General features: G+C 43.8%; 1 protein-coding gene across 1 annotated transcript; it reads right to left on the bottom strand.

Annotated features, from left to right (window-relative positions):
• Nucleotides 1–874: 874 nt before the first annotated feature.
• Nucleotides 875–9,353, bottom strand: LOC310794242 (keratin, type I cytoskeletal 19-like). Its single transcript, XM_083656201.1, has 8 exons — nt 8,850–9,353; nt 7,888–7,970; nt 7,374–7,530; nt 5,592–5,756; nt 4,849–4,974; nt 3,867–4,096; nt 3,680–3,711; nt 875–3,364 (listed from the first exon to the last, which is right to left on the bottom strand). The coding sequence occupies exons 1-8, from the start codon at nt 9,261–9,263 to the stop codon at nt 3,237–3,239; spliced, it is 1,335 nt and encodes a 444-aa protein (XP_083512327.1). The 5' UTR covers nt 9,264–9,353; the 3' UTR covers nt 875–3,236.
• Nucleotides 9,354–11,304: the final 1,951 nt, after the last annotated feature.

Genomic DNA, 11,304 nt, shown 5'->3' on the forward strand with positions numbered 1-11,304 from the left:
TGTCAGAGTTGTTAAGAGTTTTCAAATGCTTCATATCTCACTTTGTAATTATTGCTGTCAGAGACAATTTCATTTTCTTGGTGTATCAGTAATGACAATGTTAGTTGTTCATGTTTACAATAATTAGGCAGCAGCCTCTTATCTCAAGATCCATTCATGTTTCAAGACAAGCAGATATCAGTGTCAACAGTTTTCCAAAACAGGATGGAATTGGAAACTCTTTGGTTTTGTTATATTTCTGACCATAGGGAAGAAGCATTCCCCGCAGTAAAGTAGAGCATCTCCACAAATCTAAGAGCTGAGCAAAGTGTCACGACCATAGACTGTAAATATAGGGTCACGACTTGGGAAGAGGGAAAGTTATCTCTGTGAATGTGCTGCCATCTAGAGGGCAAATGGAAACACTGCATGTACACAGTGCGTATGAGAAGGGAGATAAAAAAAAGAAAACAGGTGCCAATGCATGGCATATGCGGCGGGGGGGGGGGGGGGGGTTGCAGGTGGCTGTCCTTGTCCTTGAAGATATAACCCTGGTTAGTCTGACCTGTGAGAGAACTGTACCACTCCCTTTGCTGTAGGCTACTTCACTCCATGCAGCATGTATCAGAGAACACTGAATCAGAGGACAGCGAACATTCATTATAAAATTAGTAATCAATGTGAAATAAAAATTTCTATTTTATTCCAAACATCTTTGTCACAACAAGAGCAACAGGGTTTCTGGGAGTTTGAGTGACACGTTTGAGCACAAACAATACAACTGGGGGGGCTCATTTGTTTAAGGTAATTATACCAAGGTATCAATTAATACATTTTACAGTGATGTTTTGACATGTGACATGTAGCACTTTTAATCATTCAAAAACCATTCCCATAAGACATAATTCAATTTATTTTTAGTGATTTGAAAGTCACATTGATATAGACCAAAGGTTAACAATGGCTAACAAGGAGGGATAAAAGGGGAAAAGGGACATGAACTTCCTTTGACTATTTCCAGTATTTCCAGTCAGTAAATCGGTACATAAAGGGAGTCCAGGAACCTGATTTGAGTCCTTCTCCTCAAGCCTTTCCCTTTCTGAGCAATGAGACAATCTGGCTCACAGTGACACCCAGTGTGTAAACATGGTACTGCATTATTGTGGTATTGCAGTGACACAAACCAATTTTGGTTTTCGTTCTCAGAATGTGAGATCACATTATCAGGATGGTTTTTACCAGCCTAGATATAAAGGGGTGAAATCAGGATAAAAAAGAAAAGAAAAAAGCAATTCAGTTATAGCTCAAGGAGAAAAGCACCACATACATTACAGTATGAATAACTTTTAAAAATTCTCATTTTAAATTGTTTATTTATTATTTATCTTATATTTTCAGACAATACATCCAAATATTAAGCAGGGTCAGGATGACTCAAACCAAATACCAAACTCAGATGAAGAGTCAATTTGCCGAACACTGTGTGCTGTCTGAGCTTAACGCATCTGTATCTCACAACTCAAAGTTATTATCTTTGGTTTGAAGTTTAGCTGGTCAGTGTAGCAGCATCTGGGAGGGTGTGGGATTGGATGGGTTGAGCCGAGTTCAAAACCTGTGTCAAATAATTAGCCTGGTAAACCAGCCCGTCACGTGAACTCACATTGCATTTGGTTCTGCGAGACTGTCTGGCCCCAAGGCCTGGGAGGGTATTAAGGGCAGTTTAGAGTTCAGCGATTTATGGTCGTTGCGACCGACCATGATCACATTCCATCGTTGGTGATATGAAAGGTGCCCAGACTACCTTCCACCCCGCTGTTTGTCATGGGGGCGTAAACCACGGAACCAGAATGAACACCGGAAGGAGGTGCGCCAAAAACGTCTTTGTTGCCGTTAGCTTGACATCTCTTTCCTCGATTAATTTTCTGATGCAAAGCTTCTGTATTGGCTTAAAACATGTGAGATTGTGAATCCGCAATGTTTCTACAAGAACTTCTTCAAAAACTTCGTTCGGTACGTCCATCTTTTGTTTTGTTGTTTGCCGTTCTGATACATGTCTCAAATTGTCAAGTTAACGTAAAAGTTGACGAGCTAGAAACGCTGCCCTTCCTGTCTAGGGCGGGCTCTAGGCCGGAACCAGGTAGGGTGACAAAATCAATTGTGAACGGAAGCCAGGCTCTTTCTCGCCGAGAAGAGCCTGGTGACACGAGGTTAACTAGCACTGCACTAACAAAACAATAATGGCCACCTCCCTGTCCACCTCGAAGAGTAATGTCAGCGTTTGTCTAGTTTAAACAGTCAGTGCAGTTATTGCAGAAATAGACTCAAACAACATTAAACAAGTACAGGAGTATTGCTGCAACCGCGGAGTTTCTCGGTGGAAAACATGTTTTTGCCATTCCCCCGAGTGGATTTGGGTTTGACTGGATCCGATGCTGATTGGCTGAAGGAGTTGTCTGTCAAGGCAACTACGCCCGCCCATGCTCCCGCCCCTGCTAAGGACTGGGTGAAGAGTTGGGGCCAGACCGTCAGGCAGAACCAAATGAAATGTGAGTTCACGTGACGGGCTGGTTTACCAGGCTATCAAATAATTACTGCAAATATTTTTCATGGTTTGTTTTAGTCTACTTCAATGGGTTCGGCCAGATAGGGCTACGATAAGAGTAGGAAGAAAACATGCAGCAATAAAAGTTAATTTAATATATACAGTATATATTTTATATTTTGTTATATATAATATGTTATATAATATTTTTTATAATATGTTTTCTTTTACCTGACACTGAGTGAATTGTTCTAATTTGGTGAACTCCACCCAGGGGCGGACTGGGATTCTAATTCAGGCCAGGCATTAGATACCAAGCAGGCCAGGCCAACACGCGTGCCGGCGTCCGAAGGGCGGCGGCGAAAAATTTGGGCCGTTTGAAGCCCAATTTGGGCCGTTTGAAGCCAGATTTGGGCCGTTTGAAGCCCAATTTGGGCCGTTTGAAGCCAGATTTGGGCCGAGTCCAATTTTACAATGAGATGCACCGACTTTAACCCTGAATAAAGTAATAAAACCAGTAGTAAACCAGTAGGCGGCGCCTGGCCTGCTGTTCAGTGAGTGGCCTGACTGGGGGCACTTTTTTTTTTTGCAGGCCAGGCCAGGCCAGGCCACCGTCATTTGCCCAAGGTGCCCGATTATGCAGTCCGCGCCTGACTCCACCCAACAAACAGTCCAAAATTATGATTTGACTCAGGTGTGGTGCAGTCCAGTCTGTCTAATTATTGACGACTGACGTGTCCACGTCTTCTGTGCGGGACACCACCTTTCCATCGACCACCTCCTCAATCACCGTCCTCACTATCGTTTTCCTTTCTGATAGTTTCCTTTGTTTAACTGGTTCAGCTGTGGGGGAAAACAAAATAATCATTACTCAACTCCATTTAATTGAAACTACGGTAATTCATTAATATGTCTTCCAAATGTATTCTGTATTGTGTTATTATTATTATTATTATTATTGTTATTACTATTACTATTATTGCAATTGTTATTATTATTATCTTTCTAAGGAATGAGCATTCTCCTTGGTATTAGTTCCAGTGGCACAAATGAAATTCTGTTTTACATACAGTTCTTTGATTGTTTGCTTAGTTTTATTTTGTTTTAACTGGCAGATTTTAGCACCTACAAAAGCATACAGTGGCAAAGTAAACTCACCTTTGACTTCAACAGTCTTGACCACAGTTTGCCTAGAGGAGAAAAGACAGAGTTGATGTTATTTTACCTGCCTGCTTAAATTACGTTATTAAATAAATAAAATGGAAAATAAAGACAAAAAAAATAGCCTTGGATAGGATAAATCATGAGTCCACTATGAAAGCAAATTGCTCATGAATTTCCTTACAGGATCTCCTGTCCATCCTGTCCATCCAGCAGCCTTCTGTACTCAGCGATCTCCATCTCCAGCCTGGTCTTGATGTTGAGCAGCCTCTGGTACTCGCTGCTCTGCCTCTCTATTTCCTGCTTGACCTGGCCCAACTCCAACTCCAGGCTGTTCACCATGGCCTGCAGCTGGCTCATCTGGAGGCCGTAGCGATCCTCTGTCTCCCCCAGCTGGCCCTCCATGGCTGCTTTCTGCATGGGAGAGGAAACAGAGGCGGAGGGTAAGATATATGAGCGTGTACTCATACTAATTGTCTCACTGATCTTTCATCTTTAAGGCGCCTGAGGCGTAAAAGAGCCTGTGAGGGGCAGGGTTACTGACAGGTACGGTGCCTTCAGCAAAACATTTCTACAATGCTATGTTAGCATGGTATTTGTGTTTATGGTATGTGTGTTTTCAGAAGGCAGACCCAGAGAGGAGTCACAAGATGGATTGCACTCTCACTCCAGGCAGAGATGATAGACTTGGTAGAGTGAAAGAGTTTAGAAATATATACCATATTATAGGGAATTATTACAGTATAGGTTAGCCCAGGGCTTTTTGATATGAAGTGCCATTTTCAAATTTGCTTGCCAATCGGTGTGCCTGAGGTTTTTTAGCTGGAGTACCTGACATTGTATTTCGTTTGCACCGACTTTTTCATCTGCTCTCTGCTGCTTTGGAAGGTATGGTTGGAATGTATGGAACACAAGGAGGCTAACCAATCAGAGGCAGAGTAGCTTGGGTCACTACCATAAATATCCTAAATAACAGGCAGTTCAACTGCAAATGGCTGTGAAATAGGTAATTTGGCAGGGCATTTCAACATTCTACAAAGAAATCTCAATAGCACAGTTAATGCTACTGTGTGCTGCCATGCCACTGGTTAACCCTTTGTGTGCCAGAGGTGGCAGTGCCTTGCAGCTGGTGTACATCTGTGTGTATGTGTTGGATCATTCCTTACCAGGCTGAGATGGGACTGCAGCTCAATCTGCAAGCCCTGCAGCATCCTCTTCAGATCAGTGATCTCACTGTGGGATGTCTGGAGCGTCTCGGTGCTGGACGCCACCTGCTGGTTCAGCGTATCAAACTGTGCGAGGCGAATGAGAAACAAACAAAAAATATTACAGCTATACCAAATATTAGTTGTATATTGACATTTAGGACTTATGTGCATTTAAATACATGCTCTTGTCTGCCCTATTGGCGTGTGGTTGTGTGTGTGTGTGTGTGTGTGTGTGTGTGTGTGTGTGTGTGTGTGTGTGTGTGTGTGTGTGTTGGTCACTATTGCATCAGTGATGTCACAATACCTCCTTGTGTGTGTGTGTGTGTGTGTGTGTGTGTGTGCGTGTGTGTGTGTGTGTGTGTGTGTGTGTGTGTGTGTGTGTGTGTGTGTGTGTGTGTGTGTGTGTGCGTGCGCGCGCACGCGTGTGCCCTTATGACATCACTTTTGACATCATCACTGATGACATCACATCATTAGCTAATTAGCCTAATTAGAAAATCCGGCCCCGTCAGGTCACCCTTTACACACCCTGAAGGTTTCAGCCCGATCGCACATAAAACGGCATAGCTGTGGCCGAACACAGAACTTGAAACATCGCCCACATACTCAATTTTACATACAGTAAGTATATAGATAGATACACAATGTGAGATAATCTAAAAAGTGGACATGGTTTTATGTTATCGTCTTGCTCCCCTCACCTTGTTCTTGTACCAAGCCTCCATGTCATGGCGGTTCTTCTCGGCGATGCCCTCGTACTGCGCTCTCATCTCATTCATGACGGTGGACAGGTCTGCCTGGGGTGCAGCGTCCACCTCCACATTCACAGAGCCCGAGCTCAATTGAGCATGCAGGGCGGCGAGGTCCTACAGGTGGGAAGAGAGAGGTAAAGTCAAATCCAAATGAAGGTTTAATGGAGGAACGGCCGGGATCCTCCTCAGTGATTCTCAACTGGTAGGTCAGCGCCGCTTTGAGTGGGTCACGGATGTGCGCACGAAATACAAAAGTTCTTCTACTCCTTCATATTTCATACAGTTCAATTTAGATTCTTGAAACTTGATGAGCATCACCAGTTTACATTGGTTTAAAAAGCATATACTCGACCTAAAAACAAATATCCGAAATTTGGGTTGCGACTTAATGAAAAATGTGGGTTGTGTTGTGTGAGGCTAGACCAGTTGAGAATCGCTGCTCTAGATGAAGAGCCAATCTGGGCCATATTTGTCAAATGTGATCAACTATGCAAAATGAGAATATACTGTATGTGTGAAGAGACTTTCATGATGTGGTGTTGATGCAACGTATGTTGTCTGTCTGTATGTAAGTGCAATGTCAAATTCCGTGCAATTCCACCTATCAGAACACGGCTTTCACATATCTCAAGAACTGTTCATCCAATCAACTTCAAACTTGGCGTGTGTGCTGCTGGGGACCTGAGAAAGTGTCACATTTCATGCACTTCGACCAATTGGGAGCAAGGGGAGGATGGGGTGGGGGGTTGAAGAGTGGGAGAGCATGATGTGTGAATGGGGGAAGGGGAGGGGAACGGGCACTGCACTAAACATAATTATTTCTGTTGTCATTTAACTTTTATTTATCACATCATATCGTGGTTGTATCAAATCGTGAACGCCTTATATCGCATACGGAATCGCATCATGAGATAAACATATCGTCCCATCACTAATGCATGACAGAATCAATCATAAGTACTTTATTGATCCCCAAGGATCTTTCATAAGTCCCGCCCCTTTTTGCTCTTCAATAACACTTGGGCAAGTTTGGTGGGAGGACTCCATGCCCTCTTTGAACTCTAACTACTCCTTCATACTTTTATCTAGAAACGTCATTCAAACTTTAACAGGTCACTGCGTTTAGTACTTTATTACTCTTATTCAGCTTTTTGCTACCTTTTGTACTTTTTGAGAAATCACAGTTTACAGAGTGTGTGATGTCACAATCCCCTCTAGCTGACTGAGCGAGGTTGATCGAGGAAAAAGGGGCGGGACTTAGGAAAGGTCAATTATATGACGACGAGCTTTAAGGACATCTGGCTCAGCATCACCATAATTAGAGTTGATAGAGACTATAAATCAACCTATTCTCATCAAAGAGACCTGGTTATCATGTCATCTCCTATGATACAATGCCTTGGGGGTGGTGCTAAATGCCAGCTTTGCGGTACACCACTTCAAACCACAGCACACAGTCCAAACAAGTTCAGCATGTTGTGATGTTTGCGTAAGGGATGCTTCAGCAAAAGAAAACACTTCTCTGGAAACATTAGGCAAATAATTACTGGTCTCTTGGAGAACACTTTCTATGTTGTCCTTATTCACTTCTCTCAGTGTAAATACTTCAAAAATGGTTTGATATTTTTCATATTTTTGTTTTCCAGTGTAGAAATGGGTACTTGTACTACTTGGGCTACCAAAGAGAAGGATTCATAATGTGATGTCACTTCGCAGCAATACAACTCTCACCTCTTGGTGGTTCTTCTTGAGGTAGACCAGCTCCTCCCTCAGGCCCTCGAGCTCCATCTCCAGGTCAGAGCGGTTCACGGTCAGCTCGTCCAGATACTTCCGCAGTCCGGCGATGTCCGCCTCCACCGACAGGCGCAGTGCCATCTCGTTCTCAAACCTGCCGTGCAGAACAGAGCATCAGAGGGTCCTGTTGCTGCACCTACTGAATTAGTGTTGCCATCACCAACAATAGACGAGGCAGAATGGCACGAAAACCAGTTCCACCACTTGTCTGATCCCTCTGTTGACCGTCACGCCTTAGTAGTAAAACGTCCACATCACTCAACAATCTGACTTCCCTAAGTAAGCATGTGATGTGATGTTTGTACATTGAAAAATACAAGTTTAATACAGAGTTCCTCTAGGAAATGTACTGATGCTTTTAATCTATTTTTCAATTTGATTCTGTCATTATTATAACTTTATTCTAACAGGATTTTTGTCCAAATTTCATTGACTTAACCTTTCCACTTACTTGATTTTGAAGTCCTCTGCTGCCAGTTTGGCGTTGTCAATCTGCAGAAGCATCCTGGCATTGTCCTGTGTAGCAAGACTGATCTGAAAATATAAATAAATAAATCTCACTTTACTTACTCACATTACATACTTTCATGGAGGTGTGTAATTGATTCATTATTTAGAATGTGGGTCAGCAGGGTTGGTTGTAAGTTAATCATCAGAATTTCTTAAGCCCTATTTGCATTCCACTGAGATTATATCTTGATGGCTTACGAGTTACTCGTCACTTACTCATCATGTAGTACAATATCTCTTGGCAATTGCAATATGTGCCAGGTGGATTAAGTGAGAAATTATGAAAGAAGTAGGTCGACAAAATTGCAGTGAAGTGTCACCATTTTTTTATATTTAATTTTAAAGTCTTGCCCTCCCTAACTAAAGTTTTACTTTGTAAGCACAGAAAAGCAAATCTGGGTGCAAGCAATACTCTTGACTGCTCAGTAGCTGATCATTTTAAATAACCGTTTGTTTTAGTCCACATCCTGAGGGCACATTTGTCCCAGACAGCTGTAAAGTGACGCTGCTCACTAGGCTTTGATGTGTGTTTGGCAGAATTCCCTTATGGGTGATCCCCAATTTTGGTGAACCGTTTTTACTGGCTTATGTTCAGGGATGTAATGGCGTTGTAGCCCTCCTTTTTGTTGAATAGAGTTTACTCGCCTTTTTAGGCTGACATGCATCTTTTATCATCCAAATTCATAGCCTAAGTGCTACACCAGGCAGGCCTACTGTACCAATGTGTTATATTAGGCTGCATTTGTTTTTTCTTCATCATTATTTAACCAGCCAAATCAATTGAGAACAAATTCTTACAACCAGTTGATGAGAAATTGGGGGAAAGGGGAGGGACTCAAAACATCAGCTTATTGGTCCACATTTGGTAGATTGTTGGAGGGGAATTGCCACAAAGAAGCTCACCTTTTTGCGCAAGTCGGCGATGACTGCCTCGAACTTGCTGTAGTCCCTGACGGTCGGCCTCTGCTTCTCGTACCACTCGCGGATTTGGAGCTCCAGCTGCGCGTTGGCGCTCTCTAGAGAGCGCACCTTGTCCAGGTAGGAGGCAAGGCGATCATTGAGGTTCTGCATGGTGGCTTTCTCGTTGGCCGAAATTGAAATGTTGTTATTGTCGAGCGCCCCTGCCAGGTCAAATCCGCCCCCTCCGCTCCTGGCGCCACTGCTCACGTAGGGAGACGCGACCGCGTAGGACACACGGACATTGCGCCCCCCTGCCCCGCCGTGGACGCTGGGCGCCCGGGACGCACCGATCCTGGGATACCCTCCAGAGGACAGGGACATGGATGAGTATGCTCCAGGACGGTACTGTATGCTCATGATGGTCGCTGCTGTAGTCTGGTAGCTAAAAGTTTGACCTGTCAAACGCGACGAGTGGTGCGAGATGGTGCTGAAGCGACTCCAGGAGGATGAATTTATACAGGCTAGCCTACCCCCTGGAAGTGGGAGCGGCTGAGACAAGCAGACAGTTTGCACAGGTAGTAGGTAGGTGGAGAGATGCCATCATTGCTTCATGATCATAGGTGTGACCACACGGGGCGTGGTGGATCGGCAAGATTCAGGTTTATCAGTCTGGCTTCTGCCTGAAGGCTGTCACGGCATTGGCCTATATTCAATTAGCCTATAAAGACAGTCGTGAGAATCAAATGTCTGTCTCTCAAGACTCTCCTTTCAAGGAAGGCATGCACTCACTCTGAGAAGGAGAAAGTGATTGTGAAGCTATTTAAAGTAGCCTACAGGATGGCTGCTAGTTCAGAATTCGACTACTCATTCGTTTCACTCAATCATAGTCTCACACAAGGACGCCATATTCCACTGAGTCTGCGGGCTCCATTTGCAAAGGCCCTACTTTTTTCATACATTTATAGCAATCAGAATAAAACAGTAGGCTACTTGCCTTAATTAAATAATTTATGTATTTTTCAACCTGGACCCTATTTTCATATTTTTATAATGTATAAATTAGGCCTACTAAGTAGCCTAATGTGAACAGAAATCTTTGAAATTGGTGCAGTAGGCTATTGACTAAAGGCCTTGACATACTTCCGCGTCAAACCCCTCACCGAATTTCGCCGAGGGGTGTGCCCCGATCGGCGAGCCTGCCGGCGAAGTTACGTCTGATTTTTTGGATCATTTTTTGGGGGGGATTTGCTCCCATTCAACAGGACAGTACTGTAGGCAGACAGGAAATGTGAGGAGAGAGAGAGGGGACGACAGGCGGCAAAGGACCACGGGTCGGACCCGAACCCGGGTCAGCCGCGCAAAGGACCAAGCCCCTGTGGCACGCGCTCCACCAGGTGAGCCCCCTATGGCTGAATATTTATCTGATTTCGAGAATATGGACGAGCCATTTGAATTTGATGGCCACACGTATTATTATTTGAGCTGGACTAACGTTATACGGATTACAAACTGAAGAGCAGGAGCAACGGGAGCTTCTATATCTACCAGTGTGATGGACAGCATAACAACTTGGTTAGGTTTAGGCAACAACACAACTTGCTTATGGTTATGGTTGTTATGGTTGGGGTTAACACCAAAAGTAAAAACACAACCTGCCTTGCTTGGGAGTCAAACATACACTCTCTTGCTTGTAAGACGGGCACACCACCATCCCCCCCACCTTCACCCTTAGGCGCCAGGGACATACTTCAACATGAGACAGTGGTTAGACTCGATTACATGTATGACGTTACTATTCACTTATCTACAAACATGATTATGCAACGTGCGGGTCGGTGCAGGGCATATCACAATGAAGCAAAGTAAATCTCCCAGTGCACACCAGGATAGCATAGACACTTATCTTTGTTTGGTTAAATTTAAAAACAAGAAAAAGCTAACTACGCGTTTCGAATACTGCTTCATCAGATTCGCTAACGCTTCATTATGATATGCAACGTATTTGGTTCAGAAATGTTCATATTCTACATTTCGGTGAATTCCAGGAACGTACAATGCCGACATCTTATTCTGGCGACTGGGCTGGATATGAGATGGTGGTGTTTGCATCCGGCTGTTAGAACGTGTTGTCATGTTTCATGCCGTGAAACTAAGTGGCAGTGCTTACAGTGCCATGCATGCGTCAACTGATCCAAACGAAACACTGTGCCACGTGCCATACAGCCGACCAATGGTGTAACTTCATTGCTCAGTGAGTCAGTGAGTCAGTCACTCACTCACTCACTCACTCACTCAGCGACATCCGCGTTTATAGGGCTGGCAACGCTGTTGCGGTCCAGCCAGAAACAAACATGTGACATGACCAGTGTAGAAGAATATTTGGCTTAAGAAGTTTACTTCTTATTTTTTTTGTCATTTACTTTTTATTATTTTCATTAGAAAAAACAGGAATGGAACA

Source organism: Poromitra crassiceps (assembly GCF_964638095.1).
Source record: "Poromitra crassiceps genome assembly, chromosome: 19".
NCBI lineage: Eukaryota > Metazoa > Chordata > Actinopteri > Beryciformes > Melamphaidae > Poromitra > Poromitra crassiceps.